Source organism: Onychostruthus taczanowskii, unplaced genomic scaffold (genome assembly GCF_017590055.1).
Source record: "Onychostruthus taczanowskii isolate IOZ18803 unplaced genomic scaffold, ASM1759005v1 scaffold8, whole genome shotgun sequence".
Lineage (NCBI taxonomy): Eukaryota > Metazoa > Chordata > Aves > Passeriformes > Passeridae > Onychostruthus > Onychostruthus taczanowskii.
In genome coordinates this window covers 16,855,329-16,877,974 of record NW_024505892.1, presented here as the reverse complement: position 1 = coordinate 16,877,974, position 22,646 = coordinate 16,855,329, and the positions used below count along the sequence as shown (strand labels likewise).

Sequence of the window (22,646 nt, the reverse complement as noted above, 5' to 3'; positions counted from 1 at the left end):
CCGGCGGCGCCGGCTCCTCTCCGCTCCGCGCCTCCTCCAACCCCAGCGCCTGCAGGGAGTCCCTGCGCTCCCGCGGGCAGGGCCAGGCCCGCCCCAGCCCCGCTGCGCCAGCGGGCCCTGCCCGGGGTGGGAGAGGAGGAGGAGGAGGAGGGACTCCGCAGCGGCAACAACTGACGTGTCCCCGCCATGGAGCTCGGCGTGATTCATCAGCGGCAGCGGGGCGGCAGCGGGGTGCCGCGCTCCGCTCCCGCCTAGGCACTGCCGCGGCGGGGACAGCCCGGCACCGCTCTGCCGCCCGTGCCGCCCTCCTCCTCCTCCCTCCTCTTCCTCGCCGCTTCTCCTCCTCCCCCGCGGCTAGGCGAATATCCCGGGGGACGCAAGATGGAAGAAATCCTGCGAAAGCTGCAGAAGGAGGCGTCGGGGAGCAAGCACAGGGCCATCAAGGAGAGCTGCACCTGGGCCATCGGTAAGGCGGCGGGCGGAGCGGGGCAGGAGCCGCCGATGGAGCGGTTTTGTAACGCAGGGGGCAGGGAGACCTCAACAAACTTGTTCCGCGATAAGGAGAGCCTCCTTAGCGGAGCCTCCAGCGGCTGGGAAGAGAGCGGAGCACCTGGGCCGTTCAAAATGCCCGGGAGCTCCGCGCTGCTGGAAGGAGCCGTGGCACCTGCTGCCGGTCCCGGAGAGCATCCCCGCCCTCGCCTTCACCACCGCCTGCATCTGCTTCGTGGCTCTTGCGAGGCAGATATATGGGTATCAGTAGCTGTCAGTTTCCGTGTATGTTTTGGAGGTGCTTTTTCTTTGAAGGCCCCCTCCTGCCTTTAAATCATGATAGAAAACATGCAATACAGCTTTAACGGTGGCTTATGTTCGGGAATCTATTTTAAAAGCGAGAAGTTTTGTTCTAATGGGTTACATGAGCTCTTTTATCCTTGTAGTATAATGATCAGTATAATGAGCTAATCTGTCAAGGGAGTACAATCTTAGATACATTTTAAAATCCACCCATTTTCCGAGATTGTTTGTGTCTTGAAGTGTTTTTTGACATTTACAACCTGGAACACTTAATTTAAATCTGCATAACTGGGATGCTTTCAATTGCTTTACATTTTTGGTTTTTATCCATGCATAGCTACAGCATTCTGTGGTAGATCAGACCTGTTGCTGTCTTAGTACTGGCCTTTCATCTTGATGTGCATGAGTTGCTTCATTAATTGCATGTGAGTCTTGTGCAGCAGCCATGCAAGTATCCTCTACACTGATCCAGTTTTAGTGGATGTGCTGCTGAAGTGCTGATAAGTGAAAGGGAAAAGATGGTACTCAGTCTCTTCTCATTGGGCATGCAACGTCCTGGCAGATTTGTGCAGAGCTTTGGCAACTCAGAGCAGCAGTCGTTGTTCTGTCAGGTGGAGTAGTTGTAAAATTTTGGATCATTGGCTCGGAGACTGTAGCCAAATGTATTAACTGTGGTTGAACTCAGAAGTTTCTTTTAAAAGCCCTGTTGTTTCCTTTAATTATACAGAAACCTTGGATTTTCCTGATGCTGCTCTCAAGATACCACCATATCAGCTGAGGTAAGAACATTGAAGTTGAGTTCTGTAGAGCTTGTGGATAAAATTGAATTACAATTTACAATTTGTAAAATTGAAGGAAAAATTTTGAATTAAAAGTGAGGTAGAGGAGTGGTCTGCATCTATGTGATTTCTGTAGTTTGTAGATATACATATCTAGGCTGGTAGTAGTGGATAATTTTCTGATGAGCCCTTGGCCTTTGGCCCTGAACAAAATGTAAGGAAATGTATTAAAATGGGCATGAGTATGTATAGTGGTGACATTGGTTAGAAAGGAGGGCTCTCTTATGGGCTAAAGAATTTCCCTGCTAAATTCCATCTTTCAGTAATAAGCAATGATGTTTCTTAGTTCTTCTCAGTGTGCTTGTGTTCTTTTAAATCTAAATCATGTTTTGTTACTGAAAATAAATATTCCAGAAACTAAAAAGTTATATCATCATATAGCTAGGACACTGACTAGGAACTAAAATAATACAGTTTCTATGCCTACATCTTCCTTTAGCCTGCTAGATTATCTTGAGTGAGCCTTCTTCCCACCTCCATTTGTACACATATAAAATGGGAGAGGTGGCATGGCCCTGATTTGTCTAGCTATTTAAAATCTCATTTTGGAAATTGTCCTTGTTATGGAGTAGGTAAATAGGCAAAATTATCCACTGTCCTTTTTGACAGAACCATTAAGAGTCATCAAAAGAAACTAGCAATGCACTGTTTAAAACAAAAGCACGTTCTTTCATGCAGCTTAATAGTTCAGATGTGAAATGCTTAGGCTTGCCTTATTAGAGAATGTAATGGATGCTGAAAGATTGCATGCATGCAAAAACCACCTCAACATTGAAATCCATCAGTTGCACAGGTACCGTTCTTATTCAGAAGTACATTAATCACCAGAGGTGATCGAGTTTATAAAGGAGGATGTAGGAATGCTGCTGTATGTTTGGCCTGTCCTGTGATCCTCTCAGGTATCCACTGTGAGCTGCTGACAGCGAGGAACATATTTTTTGCTTCAGTATTACTCTCCTGGGAGTGTTTTTATCACCTCAAGATTCCCTGATGCTTCTCTCATATATGCTTTGCAAGGAAAGTTAGGGATTGAAGAGATTCCAGAGCAGTCACCAAATGGGGAAAGAATAGGAGCAGTTCTTTTGCCGCTCTAAATTCCTGTCAGCTTCAGTCCACAAGAGGCCTCAGATCAAATGGGGGATGATGTAGCACAGGTCTGACATGACCAGTGCCAGACACAATGCATTTCCAGCACAGAATGGAAACAGCTGGATGACTAATTCTCAATAGGTCCACAAAAATTATGTTTATTTGTCAGTGTGGCTGGAGAATACTTGGCTCTTCACCTTCCCATGTATCAGCCTCTAATATGGTGTGTGGTCTGTGCCTTTAAGTACTATTGTCATTCCCTATGAATTAGTTAGCTGGCTGTTACCACATGTCTTCCTTTTCCCCTTGCCTACTACCTCTTTACAGGGAGGCCTTTTTCTCTTCTTCCTCCAGTGTTCTTAATGATGTATTTTAGTTGGGGTATTTTTTCCACTGTAAATCCCACTTTTTAAAAATAAAGTTAATACCTTTGCAGGTGTAGCTATGATTAAATAAGCTCTTAATGTTAGACTTGTCAGTAGCAATGCACATTATTACTGGATGTTTTGGAAAATGAAAGATGCACAAGAGGATTTGGACAAAAGCTTTTGTTGTGGGGTCCTTGGTAAGGCTCAGCCACAGAGCCTTAGATAGTGTGGGCGATGTTGCTAAACATACCCTTCACTCTCTCATAACAAGCTACTGCCAGGCTCCAGATCAGCAAACTGGACCGTATCTTGGGCTGGAGTTTGCCTGCATGATGTGCAAATTAGATAAAAGTTCTTTGCTTGGTATTTGTTAAAAAGCAGCACTGTGATGGCTTGGTTCCTAATGCTGGAAAAGAATAGCCTGGAAAGTAGAGCAATGGCTGTGACCAGAAACACAGCCAAGATACAGGATGGAGATGTCCTGGCCATGCCTCTTTTCTGCTTTCATCTACATCACATGCAGGTTGTATCAGCTGCTGTAACACAGATCAGCCTCTGGCTGCTTATCCAGTTGGAATCTTAATCTACACTTCACACTTAGGTTCTTTTCTTTCTAGAACTGAAGAATGAAGGCTGCTCACAAGAATGAGAATATGTAAACTCTATACTCACTTCTTTCTTACTTATAAAATAAAAAGCCATTTTCTGCTTCTGACACCCCAGTTCTAGATGAGTAGAGGTTCTTCGTAAAGTTGTCTTTTGTAAAATTGTGGTCCTAGTGTGATAATGGGGAAGACAAAGTGTTTCTGCTTTTCCTCAGACTATGAGCATTTGAGTTCAAGAGGTTTTTGACATGTATTATATCAGCTACATACTTACCTCCCACTGTAGTATTGGGGTAGACTGCATTCTGTCTTGTTCCTGACCTATCCATAGTTTCATCTTGGACTTGTGTTTCTGAACATGAGGCAGACCACATTAGAGTTCCCTGATGTCTGTGCAATTTACTGGGGACATCAGCTGTAGCATTGGCATGGGAGCAGTTTCCAGCAGTTACCTGCTAGCAGATTAGATAGCGCATGCCTGCTATGTTTGGGAGCACCTTTTGCCCCAAGGGAGTCCCAGTGACTGACCATCCAGACTGGAATGTAATTCTTTAATTAGTTTGATAGAGATCTGTTCGGTATATCTTCAGGGAGCTAGATGAGACTATTTTGCTGTTCAACTTCCTTTGATGTTAATTTGACTTATGAATCAAAATCCCCGTTAATGATCTTGCATATTGATTCTAGTGAGGGTCATTATTTAAATGTCTCTCTTCCTGAAGAAATACAAATCTCCAACAAACACAGAGTTTTCCACAAAGTCTTGTCAGCTCTGCCTTGAGATAGGAATATGTGTGTGATATTTCAGTACTTTTAACTTATGATCAGAGTATTGGGCAAGGGTGTGAGATAGTAACAAAGATTAAAGTGCATCAAGATGGAAATGGCATTTAGTCAGTTCAAGGCATTGCTGTAGATGAATTCTTGAGAAGGGAGAGTCACATAACCCATTGGTAACTGGCCTCTTGTGATCTGTCTAGTATGATGGTATTTGTCGCTGAACATGAGTTGTGAAAATTGGATATATACTAAGTGCTTAAGGAGGCTGGGTGGCTGACTTATAAATAATGAATTAGATAAGAGAAATTGATGTGCTTGTGTTTTAATTGGTGAATTGATCACTTGGAAATAGCTTAAGAAACCTTAATGTTGTCTGCCAGCAAACAATTGTTTGCTACTCAGCTGGGCTATATTCACTTCAGCATTTTCAGGATGGCAAATTCTCCCCTAAGGCCAACACTATACACTGAACAAGGCTCTCTTCTTGGCTTGTTGTGATTTTAGAGGCTGAAATATGCGCTATAAAAGGTAACTGAACAGACACAAGAAAATGAGCTTTGAAAAAAAATGATTGGAGCAGTTTAATACTCATGAGGATTATCTGCATATCAGAGGATAAAATGAGAGGCTAGACAGCAGTTGCCAGTCACATACTGCTTTGAAAAAACTTGGGATTGCCAGAGTTTCTTGGAATGCATTATGTCGTTAAGTCATGCCTTGTAGGCTATGTAAAACTTGATGACTTGCTGTCAGCACAGACTTTGCTGGAAAGAAGAGATTGGTTGGGTCTTCTGAAGGGGCATTTCTTTTTGGAAGAAATGCAAATTGGGTTTGCATGGCCAGGTTTTGGTAGCAGGAGGGGCTACAGTGGTGGCTTCTGTGAGAAGCTGCCAGAAGCTTCCCCCGTGTCCAGCAGAGCCAATGCCAACTGGCTTCCAGACAGAAGTGCCCCTGGCCAAATCTGGGCCAGTCAGAAATGGTGGCAGACCCTCTGTGATAACAAATTTAAGAAGAGGAAAAAAGGTTTTGCAGATGTAATGGCTTCCAGAGAAGAGTAGGGTGAGAATATGTGAGAGAAACTACTCTGAAGACACCAAGGTCAGTGAAGAAGGACAAGGAGGAGGTGTTCCAGGTGCCTGAGCTCAGATTCCCCTGAAACCCATAGTGCAGACTGTAGAGAAGCACCTATGCCCCTGTAAGTCATGGAGGTCCATGGGGGCGCAGAGATCCACCTGCAGCCTGTGGAGGACACTCATACTGGAGCAGGTGGATGCCTGAGAGGAGGCTGTGAGCCTGTGAGAGGCTTGTGCTGGAGCAGGTTCCTGGCAGGTGTCTGTGGGCTCACGAGCAGAGGAGCAGGTTTCCTAGTAGGACTTGCATGCTTGTGGAGGACCCACGTTGAAGCAGGATGTGACTCCCTTCCCTAAGCCGCGGCAGGAACAATGTGTGATGAGCTGACCATAACCCACATTCCCTGCCTCCCAGTGTCTCTGGGTGGGAGGAGTAGGGGGAAAGGTGTTTAGGTCTTATTTTACTTCTCATTACCCTACTCTGGTTTTGGTAATAAGAAATTCAATTAGTATCTCTAATTTGAGTCAGTTTTGCCTGTGGCAGTATCTGGAGAGTGATCTCTCTCTGTCCATATCTCAAACCATGAACCCTTCATTATATCTTCTCTCCCCTGTCCAGTTGGGGAGGAGAGTGACAGAGTGGCTTTGGTGGGAGCCTGTCATCCAGTCAGGGTCAATCCGGTAAAATCCCTCTTATATTTTTCATTAGCCTTTTAAAAGTGATCAGTATTTCTGGAGATTATAGCTGGAAAGTCAGAAGTCAGTGAGGAGCAGGGTCATGTCTAATAACCAGTTCATGTCCGATTCTGTCTCTTCCTGCTTGTGTCCCAGTGCTAATCATGTTGGTGCTAGCTTTTGAGGGCAGTTTGTGAATTTTTTCTATAGTCATGGACATGTGGAGAGGAGGACATTTGGGGATGAAAGTGGTAGTTCTGCTCTTTTTTTTTTTTTTTTTTTTTTTTTTTTTTTTTTTTTGTATCTCTAGATTAGCATCTGACATACTTCCTGAGGAGAACGCAGTTTATAATCTCTTAAAACAACATGCTCACTCATTTTACCTTACATGTGCTCAACAAATAATAAAAGCAGTAATTGTGGTGTGATCATCACCAAACAAACAATGCTATAGAGACTTTCAATCCACTTAACTTTGCAGGTAATTTATCCACTTACAGAATCTTGAGTCTTGGGATGCATTTCACCTTCTCTATTGTGAAGAAATGTTTGTGATTTCATCGTTTATGTCTTCTCGGATCTCTTAATTTTGTTCATGTTTTCTGTTAGTTTCTTTCTACTAGGAGAGAGTGGCTAGGAAAGCTGATACACACATAGCAGATCCCTTGAACAGGGGAGGGAGGAATGGTGTTTCTGAGGGATTTTTTTCTGGGGGGTGGTTTTAGCATATCTCTCTCTATTTTACTATCTCTCTTTTTTTAAAACAATTTGTTTCCTGCTCTTGCTGCCACAACCACCTGGCATTAGCTGCTCCTGTGCTTTCTTCCTGTATGTGACTGCTGGGTGTGACTCATGCTGCTCAACCATTACATGCTCACTATCTGCCATTCAGCAAGTGAATTATGAGTTCCCTGGCAGGCAGCTGGCCAAGAAGAGATTCTAGAGACAGTGTGGATTACTGACCTGCGTCTCCCATGCTGGCAGTTTACAGCCTGGATCCAGACTTTTGGGAGCAGTTATGTAGTCCATTTGGCGTTTTGGATGGTGTATATGCACTGGTCTTGATCTAAAATGTTGCATTCTCAGTTGTAATGTTGAGGAGTAGACAAGGGAAGGAAATCAGTGTTTATAAAGGCAATATGCCACTGATACGGTATTTGAATCAATCTGCATGTTTAATATGGGATATGTAAGTGGCCCTATTTCTTGTCCAATGGGCGGGTATTTTTGTCTCAGCAAAATTTTGTATCTGTTTTGCAACCCCAAAAGATGGTAGTGTTGGAGAAGAAAGGGAAAAGGATATGTAGGGCCAGCCTCAGGAGTCCCTGAAAACCTGTTAGCTGGGGTTATGACTCTTGAATGTATTGAGGAAAATTTAGCATTGTTATAAAAAAAGACACATTTCTCTTACTCTGACTCAAACTTGTGAGTTTGAATGAGGTTTTTTTTCCTTGATTTTAGTGGGGTTTTTTGAAGAGCGATGCTTGCTCTTTCTGGAGGTAACTTTCTGCCTTTCCTGATGTTCTTTGTATTAGTGAGCCATAATAATCACCACTGCCTTGGGTCTTTGTTCCTTTTATGGACTCTTCTAAAAATTCACTCTACTTTTGTGACAAAGCCCACAGTCTTGGCCAGGCTGAAGATAATTTTCTTCATGGGAGCTGGTAGAATGGGAGTGGGGTGCGGCTGGGTGGGGCTGAGGATGACAGCAGCCATAGTTTTAACTCTCTGACTTCCAACAACAAATGAAAGTGAAATATTGACCTAAGGTTCTAAGGATGATAATGGGATAGCAGTATGTGTGTTTGTTTTAAACATTTGATAACTTTCAGTGCTTGCAGAAGAGGAGAAAATGAGAACATCATGAGGCTTTTGATAATTGCCTTAGAGAGTGAAATATGGTTGGGGGCAGGAAGAGGGGTGGCACTGAAACTGAGAGGACTGTTTTCCTGCTAAATGCTCTGCTCTGATCTTTGTGCGATGCTGTGCAAGTCATGACTTTTCTTTGTTTTGAAAATGAAGGGGTGAGTGGGAATAATGAAAGTCTTTTCTCACATTTCCTTTATTTACATTCCATGAAAAGTAACAAAGCTGCAGGAAACTCACTACCTTTCATTTTCTTCAATGTTTGTTTGCTTAAGAAACTGAATGTGCTGAAGTGCAGTGAGTATAAAATTACGTAATGCATTGCAAACATGGGGATATTTTTAGCAACCATCCCTTAGGTCTGTCAAGATTTAGCACTGAACTGCTGTGAAAGTTGAATAGCATTGCAGATTACAGCACTGACCTTCAAAGTGTAGCTAGTAATGACCAGAAATACACCTCATTCACCGTTTCTTCATCTGGTTTCTGTAACTCACAGCTGCAGTGGAGAAAATAAGGTAATTTGCAGAATGTCCATGTGATGGTACCTCTGTGTCTCTTTTTCCATTCCCTCAGCCTGCCTTCTTCCAGCATTGCAAAACTTCTCCTGATGGAAGCTTAATTCTCATAAAACACTTTGTTTGTTTTTTTGTACTTAAAATTTCAAACAAAATGCTTTCACTGGACAAATCTTCAGCTTCCCTTCCAGGGTTACCAAATATAGGGAAGAGAGGTTTCATGGAGTAGTTTGATAAGCTTTCAAAACTGTAGACTGAACAAGTCCAGCTTCTCATCTTCATACTCCAAATCATAATCAACAAACTCACATAAAGGCTATGGATTGCTTTATGATCAAGACCTGGTGAGGTTTACATGTGTCATCAAGCTTTTTAAGAGTAGAATTTGCAAGTGACTATTGACACCTTGTGCACAAAGGGCAAATATCTGTGGAGGTAGAGAGCAATGATAACGTGTCAGAGATTACACTAAAGCTTTGGAGACTAGAAGCATCTGATTATTGTTTTTGCCTTGTCCACCTAACTTTAATATTGTGTGGAATCTTTTGCTATCTCTCTTCCTCTCCTTTCAAGTAAAAGTATGTCTTGTGCTTATAGGTTTTTTTTGTTCCATTTTGTTCTCATCTTGATAAGTTCCTATCTAGGAACTTTGTGTTTCTGTTAAAATCAAGATGTTATTAGCTAGTATAGCAAGGAGGCAAATGACCTCAGAAGCGCTCTCCAGCTGAGTGACTGTGCTGAGCTACTTAATTATGATGGTATGAATTCTGTGGTCTTGGCTGCACTGTGTTGGCTGGAAGATTAAATTGCTCATGTTTGCCTTTCCCATGAGTAGAGTTGTGCTGCTTCTATAGTGGTAACTTCATTTATCTTAGAAAGGATGCAAATAAAAAAGATTATAAATACCATTATGTCACTTCTTTAATACCAAGCAGTTTTAAATTGCAATCTCATTCATGATTCCAGGTTGAAAAAATAATTATTAATTCTAGCTAGGAAACTGTGTGAAATTACATTTAGGCGTTATTCTGCCTTTTTTTCCCCCTGTGTCATTAAACGTCCTCTGATAAGCTGCTCATACTTCCCTGCAAAGGCAGGCTTATTTAACTGTTGGGTGAAGACTTTGTGTCTGGGTTTGAAAAACAAAAGGATTGAAGGAAAGAGGGAATACATGAAAAAAGAGGAAGGAAAAATTAAATACTGAGTTGGATGGAACTCTGAGAGAGAGCTGATGTCAGCAGCTGAGGTGAGAAAATTGGATACGGAAAGAAAAGGAGCATTAACCTTAAGTCAGAGGAGAAAAATCCTTTCCATTGTAACTGGATAAAAACAAAGAGTTTTGTGCTCTGTAGGAAGGAAAAGAATGAGATTTTTAAAAAAATAAGATGCAAGTGGTGAGACAGAAAAAATGAAAAGGCCTTTAGCCAGAAATTAAAATTTCTTTAGTTATTAGTAAAGGTGGAAGCTCACCTGATGTCTGAAAATATATGAGGCAAATCTCATGACACAGGAAACATGCCCACAAGTGTCTCTATATTTGTGAGTAACTGGAGTAAAATCCTGGCCCTGTTGGTGCAAGTCAGCATTTATATCTACATAGTTTGGCAACAGTCTCTCAGCTGATTTGTTTTTTTGTTTTTTTTCTTTTTTTTTTACAGGACCTGCAACACTGAGTGCTTGTTCATTCTTATACAGCACGGTAGCACCAAAATTGTCTAACGGTGCATAATCATCTTGTAGTGGCACAGTGTCATAAAGATAATTTGTTGGTTTGTTTTTTCTTGAAAAGGAGGGTTCTGACTGGAAGGCTTCAGAATTTGTCTTTTATCCTATTGCTCCATTATTTCTCTGAGTACTGTTGACAGACTTGTACTTGCATAGAGGTAGAAAATTTAGTGCTGGAGGGGTCTGTTGTAATCATCTTGTTTGACTTCCTGCTTTTTGGAGGTGGGAGAACTTGCCCTGTACTTATATACTGTGGATTCCAAACCTCTCTCCAACATGAGTTTGACTGTAATTCTCTTTGTAAGTGGGATGATCATATTTCTGCATTAATCATTTCTCTACAATGTGAGCAAGGACTCGTCCAGGTTTTAAATACTTCCATTATGCCTAAACTTGTTGGTGGAATCTTTTATCAATGTTCTCTAAACTAGTGTAGGAAAAAAATTTATGTTTCTATTTTTATATGTACATGTGTTCATATATACAACACTAGAATTTGTTTTATGTAAATGAAATCATTCCTATTTGTACAAGGACAGTGTTTGCTTCTGTTTGTTTTACATAAGGGTAGCAGCTGTGGGTACTTGCAGAATTCTGAGAATTCGTCTCTACCAATTATTTTCTCATCATGGGCCAACTCTTCTTCTTGAGTAAGTGATGCTAATAATATTACACTGTGCTACTTCTTTTTAAGCAGCCTAGGTGGAGAAAATCTTTTCAGTCCTTGGTTACTCTGACTGTATGTCAGACTTTGGCTATGACTGTTATCCTGCCTAATAAAGTGTATCAGAAAGTGGCAACAGTGGTGAATCAAATTCTTATCTGTTCTTTCACTGGGCTGTGAATTATTCTATGGAATGCAAACTGGATGCTGATAAGGCCTTGAGGTTCTGAATTTTGCTTCTCCTATGTAATTTTCAGTAGGAAGGTAATGCAGAGAGCTGTCTTATTTTTAATCTTGAATTTTCACAAATGGGATTAAAATAATAGGATTATCACCACTTGCATGAAGGGAAAAATGCTTCATTTATCATGCCCCTTTTCCTAAGTTAAGGAGGGGAAGGTGGGCTTTAAGACTGTGTTCCAGGCACTAACAACAAAGAGTTAAGTTTAGGCAATTTCCTATCTTCATTACAGTTTTTATTATGAGTGAATTAATGAGCCATTATTCTTTTCTCACTAAAGGCTTTTTTTGTCATTACAATGAGAATAGAAAGATTTTTATGATCTCTCTCCGTACAATAGTAATTTGTCTTGCTCTGACCTTTCTGGCAGTCTGTTTTGACTGCCATAGCATCCCTTATTCCAGACCTGCGGGGAAGGAGGTAGCTTGGTAGGCTGACAAGCCACAGCAAGCTTGGACAGCTAGAAAGGTCATTGTAACCTAGTGTGCTGAATATAAAGGCTGTGTGTGTTCCTATCACTCATTCTGCAGTTGGCAAAGTTGACAGTCGTGGAGTGAGGTAGCTCAGGAGGGACAGCATGTGCTCTGGGAGGTACTGGCCCTGGGTTACGCACTTGGTTCTGTTGCTGAGCTTTTCTGCTTGCCCTGGCAGATATCTTACTCTCTTCCAAGTCAAAGGTGTTCCTTTCCTTTCATTCTCCCTCTGTGTTGCTCTTGATGTGTTTCAATCAGGGTTAAGTTGGTATTTGTGCCTCAAACTGTATGTGTATGTATGTCCACACTGGCATGCAACAGTGTGGATACTCAAGAGTTACAGTGTGAAACTACTTTATGTACATTATGTAAATGGAGAATGTTCTTAAACATGTTTAGCAGTATATTGTTGTACATGAGCTTATTCTGAGGAATAAGGAATTATTTCACTTATGTAAAATGTCTTACATGTGTAGTACTACAAAACCTGCATGAATTGTCACTTAACCATACAGAACTGCAGACGGTGCAGTAAGCAATGAAATCCCATGGTGGGGAACTGCTCAAAACAGAGTAGAATTATAAAAGGGCTGCAAGATAATAAGGGCAAACCTCATTCCCTTACTTCGCTGCACTCAAATCCATTGAGGTAATTCCAATCTGCATTCCCTATTTTGCAGCCTTATTGAACTGAATTGTTAAGATGTTTGAAGGGACTGTGTTAATTGACATCCTTCTCTCCTGTTCTGCCTGAGGATTATCTGCCTGTCCTTCATGTTCTCATGCTATCAGATGATGCATTTAAATGGCAAGTTGAACTGAACTGTGAAGGGTGCTCAAGCTAATCAAACATTGTAAGATATCTCTGCAGGTGTTTCATAGCTGTTGCATGGAAATGCTAAAGGCTTAATTGACTGAGTGTGTAACAAGAACAGGAAATGACACAACAGGCAATTCATTTTCTCCATGAATACAGTGGGAACACAGTCTGCAGCAACCTTAATTAGATTTTCAGTTTAACATTTTTAGCAAGGATGGGAAGTTCAGCTAATTGAATCTGTTCTAATTTCCATCCTCCTGTTTGTCATTTTTTGCTCTTCTTTTTTGGGACATCTATCAAAGCTCTTATTGTTCTCTGCTCATTGCAGTATGTGATGACAGATGGCAGGCAACATGCTGATGTGCGAGGTAGCTACACATAAGCCATAGGAGCTCCCACCTGTCTTCATTATCATGAAACTGAGCTGGATCCACTCCAGTGGCTTACAACTTTCTTCATTTTCCCCTCTCCTCCCAGTGTTCATCCACTTTAATGTGAGAATAAATTCATTCTGTATTAACAATGCCCAAAACGTTTATATGCTGTTGCAAAATTTTTAGAAAGTCTAAAACAAATGTGGTGTTCTGCCTAGAAGAGATACAGGTCCAAATAACCATCAGTTTTTAGCATCCTTCAGTTAGTACTATACACTGTAGTAATCTTTTTCCTTCTTTCTTTCCTGTTTGTGTCTGGCTGCTGGGCTAGCAGTTAATGCCTTGTTTTGGCACCTGTTGGTATGCTGATTTCAAATGCAAGTTCTCATCACTTTAACAGAGGGAATATAACAAAGTCACAGTGTAAAAGCACTTAAAGGTACTTTCTGGATTAGAGATGTGTGAAGTGTGTGATGAAATATGCCAGCTTTCTTTAGAGGGTAAAAGTGCTTCACAGAATTGTGGAATTATCTTTGGATGCTGTATGCAAGCATGACCTTTCTGAAACTGATACAGCCCTTCTGGAATGTTACTTGAATACCAATTTTAATTGCAATTTTCCCTCTCATTTTTTAAAATTTTCCTTAGGGAGAAGTGTCTCCTTCCTCTTCAACTGGCTCTGGAATCAAAGAGCATGAAGCTGGCCCAACAGGCTCTAGCAGGGATGCAGGTATGACTTTAGAGTGGGAGTGTGTTCGTGGGCAGTGGGTGTCGAGAAAATCTGAGCTTTTCTTTTGAAAAATACTACATAAAAAGCATCTGTCCTCGGGTGAACCTAACAACAAAGTTCACATTTCTGTTCCAAAGTTAGGATGCAAAGTAAAGGCTGGTGATTTTGAAGAAGCTAAAAATGTTTTGCAGATAGGTGGGAGGTCCTGGATTTTAACATTGAAATGTAGATGTACTCTTCCTTGTGGACCCTATGCTACTCCCAGAAAAGTTTGCCACTGATAAGCATCTGAGAAATTAGGCTGGGACTTTATGTTTTCTTTGATTAGAAAAGAGGACAGCAGTGCTTGGAAGATGGAGAGGTTAATAGGGGATCTGGGAGCTGTGTTCTTTGTGTGGGCACTTCTCTGGGTTTTTTTTGTACACTGAAAACACTAGAAACAGCATCTGATTTGGAAGTCTGTGAAACTGCAAAAGAAAACAGCAGTGCAGCACAAGCAACAAAAAAGCTCTCCTGGCTTTGATAGTATAAAAACTAAAGGAGTTTACTGTTCTTTTAATTGGACAAATGAGTACAAGTCAGTAAATACTTACTACTAGGGGGAAGCTAGTTGTGGAAAAGGCTGGCACACTGCTGGGGTGTAAGATCCATTTTTCAAAAAGAATTTTTTCTCTTGGAGGGCCAGAAAGAAGTTGTTCTGGGAATATAAGGATGTAAGTGGATCATTCAAATTCACTTTTTCCAGCATATGAGGTATCAGACACTTGGTTAGAGAGTTCCCAATATTGGGACAGAGTGTGGTTGTAGAAGGGAAGGACTGTTAAGTTAACAAAGGAACTGGAGCATCTCTCTTATGAGGAAGGGCTGAGAGCAGGGGTGGTTCAGACTGGAAACGAGGTGCCTCCAGGGCTGGAGACACCACAACCTCTCTGGACAACCTGTGCTTGATCACCCTTACTGTAAATTTTGTTCCTGGTGTTCAGAGGAATCCTTCTGTGTTTCAGTTTGTGCCCAGAGCTTCTTGTCTTGTCGGTGGGCACCACTGAAAAGTTTCTGTCTGTTCTTTTTGCACTCTTCAGATATTTATGTGTAGTGGTGAGATCCTCCGTGAGCCTTCTCTCTCCAGTCTGAACAGTCCCAGCTCTCAGCCTTTCCTCATAAGAGAGATGCTCTAGTTCCCTTGTCATGTTAACACTAGACTCCAGCAGCTCCATATCTCCCATCCTGAACTAAATATTCTTCTTTGTATAGAAAGCCCCATTATTGTCATTGCAGATTGAGTTAACTCATCAGGCTGTACAGTGCTAAAACAGTTGGTATTCTAGTATTTGGGAAATGCTGTAAAACATTCTGAGTTAAACCCTGGCTGGCAGTTCAGCTTTACCCACTCACTCCTTCCCTCTCAGAGGTAGGGGAGGGTAAAAGTGTAAAAAGGTAAAAGTGAGGAAAATTGTGGGCTAAGACAAAGTTTAATAGCGAAAGCAAAGCTGCATGTGCAAATAAAAGAGTATGTGGAATTCGTTTACCACTTCCCATGGAGCAGCAAGTGTTCAGCCATCTCTAGGAAAGCAGGGCTCCATCATGGGTAACTGTTAGTTGGAAGACAAATACTTTAACTCTGAATGTCTGTGTCCCCTTCACTTCCTCTTTCTTTGCCCAGCTGTTGTTGCTGAGCACAGTGTCATATGGTTTGGGATATCCCGGTGGTCACGTTGGGCTCAGCTGTCCCAGCTGTGTCCCCTGCCAAACTCTTCTGCACCCCCAGCCTACTTGCTGGGGAACCAGTCTGAAAAACAGGCAGCCTTGAGGCTGTGTAAGCTCTGCTCAGCAATAGCAAAACGTGGGTGTTATCAGTGCTGTTTTGGTCACATATCCAAAACACAGCACTCTTTGAGCTCCTGTGAAGAAAATTAACACTATCCAAGCCAAAACCAGTACAAGCATAGGAAATAAGAAGTAGGAATGAACCAGTGAAATGTGCTGCAATGTTGGAGCTGAGGATGAGCATGAGTACAAAGGTGATGCAGAATATAGAGAGGGAGTGGGCTGCTCAAAGAAATCTCTCTCTACTAGGACAGAGCAAGATTGTGTTCTAAGACAAGCTAGTTTTGCTCTGTTGTGGGATCTTCTGAGGAGATAGGAGCTGGGAAAAGACTTCTGTGGATACATCTCTTGCAGGATGCATGCCACTAATAGGAGACACCCATGAAGATGGTTATAGACTATATGGAAGAGGCATATCTAGTAGAACTCCAAGGAAATAGTGCCATTGACGATGTCAGGAGATAGTTTCTGAGATACTGGACAAAGTAAATTTGATCAGTATAAAATATTCAGTCTGAGGTTCAGTCAGTCTGCATTGAATTCAGTTCAGCCAGCCCAATGTCAGGACAAGGAATTTTGATACCACCTCAGCTTGGGTTGGTTTCTATGTGTGTTTGTGTTTGTCACTTGTTAACTGTGCTCTTTGTCTGAGGACTTGATTGTATCCATTAGTGGTCAACTTCTATATTACACAAAACACATCTTGCCAGGAATCAAAACTGCCACCTCCACAGCACTTGTACTCTGTTGGAGTAATTGGGACAGTAGGTGACTGTCTCCTGTTGGGCAGGAGATCTGATAGCACTAGTTCAATGCCAGGATGCTAGCCTGAGTGGGGTTTTTATTTCTTGTTGTTGTTTTGATGATCTGGGGGGCTGTAAAGGTTCCAGTCTCTCCCAGCTTCTAAAATACTGAGACGTTTTGCTAAGGACATTATTTGAAGTGATATCTGTTACTGGTGTCTGCTTTCTTCTAGGCACTGGGGATGTGGGATGGGCAGAGATGATACTGGAATGGCAACTGACATGACACAGGTCTCCCAGTTTTGCTGTTTTTCTTGTATTTTATATTGTTGAATTAATTTGAAAATTTTAGACAGAGAGCCTAACCACCCTAGTACCAAGCCCTAATAGGTTTAGGTGCAGTACTTTGCAGAGGCAGTTTTTGTCTCAACACGTACATTGCCATTTTCTCTCTGCAGAAGCTGCTGTCTGATGAGAGGTTTGTATCCGTGGAAACAGACTCAGATGAGAAACAGTTGCTTAATCAGATGCTGAATGCTGTCAAAGTGACTCCTTCCCTCAATGAAGACCTGCAGGTTGAAGTGATGAAGGTTAGTGTTTCATACACATCAGTGCTTGCAGCAGAGGCTGCACGACTGAATGCTGTGATTAGCAAATAAATCAGCTGTTGCCTTGAAAATCTTCATTTTAGGACATTTTTGATTCCCTTTTCCTACTGGCAGATGTCAGTTGTTTTCATTTCTATTTTATGTTTCCTTGAATTAAATAGGAGATAGTTTACATTAGGATTCAGAATACTGGTGGTTCCAGTTTTAGCAAACTTAAGCAGCACAGTCAATTTCCTCCATGGGAAAGCACAGACAAAGAACTTGTAGATCTGGAAGTTTGTTATTGAGCTTTAGGGGTCATGAGGTGGGCTGTGCACACCTGTAATTTTGTATTGTATGTGCATAGGTGCTGTGTAATTTGTTAGCTGTATTTGCTCTTTGTAAAATGCTAATGATGGAGCATGATTTGTTTAGACATCAAAATGTCCCTGGACCAGTGCATAAGGGAAATTATTGTTTTGTGTACTCTGACAGAACTTCCATTTCTAGGAATACTCTAGCACTCTCCTGTGTGCAGGCTAGGAAGCTCAGGCTGCCAGGAGGTAATGTTTTGGAGGGGAGGCAATACCAAAATTCTTTGCCCTGTGATCAAGCTGGTTGTATGACTTAGAAGTCACTTTTCTATATCAGTATTGGCAATACCTGTATTATTTGTACAAAGCAAGGTGGTGGTGGACAGTTTTCAGATGTTTGGGTGTAAACTTTGTGTGGCAGGGTTTGTTGTGCTATAGCTGATCATTGGTGAAACCATTTTGGAACAAACCTGGTGGTCCTTTTTGCATGCTCATTATAGCTAGTACTGATTGATATATTTGGATCTATTCCTTGACCATCCTTTATGTCTAAGTGTATAGATTAGTTATTTTGTTTCTTCTATGTGACACCGTGGGTCTAATGAATGTATGTTATCCACTCAGAAACTGCTCTGTATGATCTGTACTCTCTTTACCACTGGAGGTGGAATATGCACTCTGTGTCAGAAGGTGAAGAGGGGTGAACCTAGCAGCAAAAAAGGGAGTAGTACTTGTGTGGACTGTTACCTGTTTTCTGGCAGGAAGCTTCTGCTTAACTGTTCTGCATTCCTAACCCTGCACACCTCCTTCCTGCCCCTTTTGTCTCTACAGAGGGAAAGGGGAAGAGTTGAGTACTTGCCCTACTGAGCAAACAGGCTCCTCTTGGAATGCAGTAATTTTTTGCAAGTTGCTTTTTTTACATTCTTGAGTGTTACAGATTCAGAATCTGCATGCACAGTTTCTTTGAAAGCCTGAATGTACATCTGCGAGGCAAAGCCCCCACACTAAGAATGTGAACACTGTATTTTTCTACAGTTCTGAGTAAACATCTTCTCAACTTGTCTTGACATGTGAGAAGCAAATATAATTTCAAAACATCAAACCACAGAAAACCCAAGCCAAAACATTGTATTTATGTATGCTTTTTTTTTTTTTAATTAGAAAAACATGTTCAGTTCCAGTTTAAGCACAAAGGAGAAAAGAGTGCATTGCCTTAATTTCACTAAGTGAAATTTTTGTGTGCACATCCTGAGCAAAATGTGTGTATGGTAAAAATCAGGCTACAACTTCAACTTCCCATTCTGAGAACAAAGCAAAATTCTATTTTGATTTAAATATTTCAAGAGACCAGAGGGTCAAAACATATTGTAATCAGGACAGTTAGAACACAGACTGATTAGATCTGAGCCTTGCCTGACAGTCAAATCAAGCAGACATCTCTTCAGATTGTAACGTGAAGGTTACAGATGCCACTGCAACACTTGAAAATGTTGTTAGCTAACCCAGGCCTGATGAATGGCTAAAGCCGTTAGGGGGGGAGGAGAGGGATTCCTAGCAGCTGGTTTCAGCAATGTGTTTATGTCCTTGGATCTGCTAAAATGTGTCCTCAAGACAGCTTATGATTGTGCATTAGACTGTGTTATTCCATCTAGAGGGGATAAAATACATCTTTATCTAGTGCAGATAGACATTAGACACTCCTGAGTGTGAGCAGGTTTGTGTGAAACTGTGTCAGCTGTGGTGCCAGCCTGGTTCTTTGTGACTCGCTGCACAGTTGCACCAGTCTCACAGGTATTAAGAATGCAACCATCAAAGATTACACAAAAGCTTTTAGTAATTCAAAATCAGTGTGAAAGTAGACATGCAGGAGTACAGAATTCACTGTAAGTTGCTGGTGTGTAAGCTCCTAAATAATTTAAATGTGTTTGGGGTTTTTTTCAAAGTCCTATCCAAAACATCTCCTGCTGTTCCCAGTGAGAGTATACCAGAAATTCACCCTTCACATACTGTAAAAAAAAAAGTATTGGATATTTATGTTAGTGGTTTGTTGTGACCCACCTGTATTACAGATGGAAGTGTGAAGGGATCTGATTTGCTGAGGAGAGCATTCTGTAAAGACGCTTTTTACATTCAGATGTCTGCATGTTGGAATTGGCAGTGAAAGGAAAGAGGTGCAAGGGCAGTTAGTTGCCTTGCCTCACACACTTTTGGAGCATGTCCAGTATTGTGAAGGGCCATCCTTAGACAGGACTGGTATGAGTAGCTGTAATGGTTGCTGTAAATAAATGGAGAAGAGTGCTAGCTGGATCTCTTCTGGAACTGAAAAAAGCAAACAGCTGGGGCCTCTGTTTTAAAAATGGAAGGACATTGACTAATTTATGGCTAGGTACCAAATCTTCCTGATTTTTAAGAGTGAGAGTCGTGGAATGCTCTGCAGATTGCCAGATTGGAGGATCACAAAACCAACACTCTGATAGCATTCAGGCTTAAAGGCCAGGGCTGGGGACTGTGACTCCTGAGTGCATCCTGGGCAGCCAGGGAAGGTATAAACTGCCCAAATGCAACTGTCAAGATGAACTTAAAGCCTTCCCCTCTTGCGTTATCTCTCTCCTCTGTGCTAGGTGAGGTACCTCTTACCTTTGCATAAGCTTGGATTGACTCTCTGCTTCCTCTGAATACCTGCTGGGGGTTGTGCCTTTCTCTTTAGAAAGGTTTTTCATGTAGTCATTATATGGGGAAATTCCTCCCTTGAATTTCCAGAACAGAAGTGATACTCTGAAGTTCTTGTTTATTTTTCTTGCAGAACACCCCTATAATTGGTAATGACTTAGTAATTCTTATGCCAACAGTACTTTTATGCCTAAAAAAGGCTGTGATCTTTTCAGTGAGGCAGGGGGAAAGGCTGTGGTTTCTCTTTGACATGAATGGGCACAAATAACAAACACAGGTGTACTAACTAGCTTTGATTTCCCACATATCAAAGCAAGCTGTCTGGGTATATAAATTTTGTATTCAGACATGTATGTTATTTAACTGCTAAGCCAAATATTTCTTTAGAATATCTCAATTACTACCAGTCTGTGTATTCTCTGTATCTCTGACACATTTTATGGTAGAGATTTATTAGTATTTTCACACCAGGGACTAAAGTGAGGTTATTTAGGTGCTTTAATTTATATTAAAAGATACTGGGATAATTCAGAAAGTCTGACAATAGTCTGACAAATAGAGACAGTAGTGTATCTGACACAAGGCCATTTTAGTATTCATCTTTGCTGTTGTCATCTTTGTTGCCATGAAACTGAAACGCCTTCTAGTATGTGTGTAACCAGTTTGTGTTTTAGTATGCTCAACTGGCTGTATCAGTGGAAAGGAAAAATCACACAATCATACAGTACCTTGATGATGATTTTGTTATACATCAATAACTTCAGTTTCAAACAGAATAATTATATATTTATAGTTTTATATTTTCTTTAGAATATTCTTGTAGGAAGGAAGAGATATATTGATTGCTAATCAAATGCAATGCTTTATCAGTGAGATACCAAAGTTACTCACTGCTCTATTTCTACAGCTGCAGATGCATAGAAAAAATCAGGGGGACAGTAATTTAGCACTTTCCTTGGATGAACATGATCATGCAGTGGGGCTGGCACAGAAGTGGGAAAAATTTTGTTGTGTGACACAGTGCCATGTTATAAATTGAGTGAAATGCAAGGGTGTCTCTCACATTGAAGGGTGGGGACATTTTTTTTGATGTTAAGCACTAGATAAACAAGCTGTAGATAGTCTGCAGCAGAAAGAGGACATGTTGTGGACTGAAGATTAATACTCGCTTTTGAATTCAGTTGTGGAGTCCGGGGATCCTGATTTTTTCCTCTCCTTGGCTTGATGCTTTTAAATTCTGGCTTAAAATGTTTTTAAAATGGCTGAAGTGCTTCTACTTTGTGCAGTTAAACCTTTGCTTGGAGGAATACATACAGTATTGACAAAAACACCGTCAAGTATTGGTAGATCAGCAGTGGAAAAGGAAACGGGGAATCTAATCTATAGCTGAACCTCTGGATTGCAGTCATTTCAAACCTCAGTAATTCTGTGATTTCTCTCTTTTAGTTTTTGGTAATTTTTCATTACTAGCCCTGAGTCTAAAGTGCTGTCCTGCCGGGAAAGACTACAATTAGGCTTTGAATGTAGCTGTGGCACCCAGGCAGCTGAAAATAAATATTGAGGGAATGGGAAGTATGGAAGGAATCCTAAACAGCAGAGACACTTGGATATTTTTCTTCTTTTTTTCTTTTTCCTTTATTCTCATGCATGTTATGGTCACTTTCATTTATGAGTTGACCACCTTTTTAATAAAGCAGTACTTCTATCTGACTGTGATAACATTATTCTCAGGTAACAACAAAAAATGTTTAATGAAGAGTTGCAAATCACTAGATGAGTCCTCACACAGAAACAAGTTCTTCAGACAAACCAGATACACAGAAACACATTCTCCAGATAAACCAGATACACTGTAATATAATGGGTACTGAGGTAAGAAAGTTGCTCTTAGGACAAAGGTGTGATTGATAGTGTAAGATTTCCCTTTCTACTGCATCCTTTTGTTTTCTTCAGTCACAGAGACAGCCTTGCCATGTAATTCAGTGCATTTCAGTCCGGTCTGTGTCCAGATTTCCTGGGAAATTGCAGGACAGAGATTTTCAAGCAAGAAAAAGAATAATGACCTCTTGTGAAAGGAACTCAGCTTTTGGATTTGATGTTTTTCCAAATACTTGTTCTTTATTTCACTGTTCTAATTAATGGTTATATGCTGGACATGTTGTGAATATATACTGTTTCTGCCAGTGAAGATTCCAGGCTTTGTTTCTTATTACATCTGAGAAGACTTTACACGGTTGAGTTGCAGCTACCTCACTCGGGATGGTTTTTGAGTAGACTTGAGGATTGCTTTGAAACCAAAAAATAATCTTCCAAAGTGGCTCTAGAGGGAAGACTCTTCTAGTTCCCATCATTTACCTAGTGTCCATGGCAAACAGCAGTTTCATTTAGGAAAGATTAGTTTATTCCCAGTGACTCCAACTTGCATTTGTTTGTGGATTAGGTGTATTTCTTGCAGATGGGCAAATTCTTTAGGATTTTTCCTCTGTAGGCTTTCAGTGAGGAGTCAGCCAGAAGTCTATTTTATCTGTGAATGAGGTTTAATGAACCCTTGCTAAATCTGCTGTGTCAAGGCAATCTTTTCTCTTTGTCTTTTCACTGATCCATTAATACAGCATTTGGGATCTCTCCAGTAATAATAGTAGACAGCTCTCTTTGTGATTTCAGTTTTCACTTTGGATATATTTGGAACTGAAATCTGACTTAGAGTTCTGTGGTAAAACTTAGTTTGTGCGAGGACAGACTGTCTTTAGGTTGGGTATTTGCAACTGTTCTTCCCAAGATTGCTACTATAATGCTTTAAAGGTGCAAAGTGATTCTTTGAGAGCTAAGACTCAACTCCTAGGTTTTTTTAAATTTATATCTGTAGTAACTAATTAAAT

General features: G+C 41.1%; 1 protein-coding gene across 3 annotated transcripts in view; it reads left to right on the top strand.

The window, feature by feature from the left end:
- Positions 1-22,646, top strand: part of ARFGEF3 (ARFGEF family member 3) — a 93,417-nt gene continuing 70,771 nt past the window's right edge. For all 3 annotated transcript variants that reach the window (XM_041423686.1, XM_041423685.1, XM_041423684.1), the window contains exons 1-4: positions 1-466; positions 1,520-1,571; positions 13,548-13,629; positions 16,655-16,786. In XM_041423686.1, the coding sequence (XP_041279620.1) occupies positions 382-466; positions 1,520-1,571; positions 13,548-13,629; positions 16,655-16,786 (351 nt within the window). In that variant the 5' untranslated portion in view covers positions 1-381. The remainder of the gene's footprint in view (positions 467-1,519; positions 1,572-13,547; positions 13,630-16,654; positions 16,787-22,646) is intronic.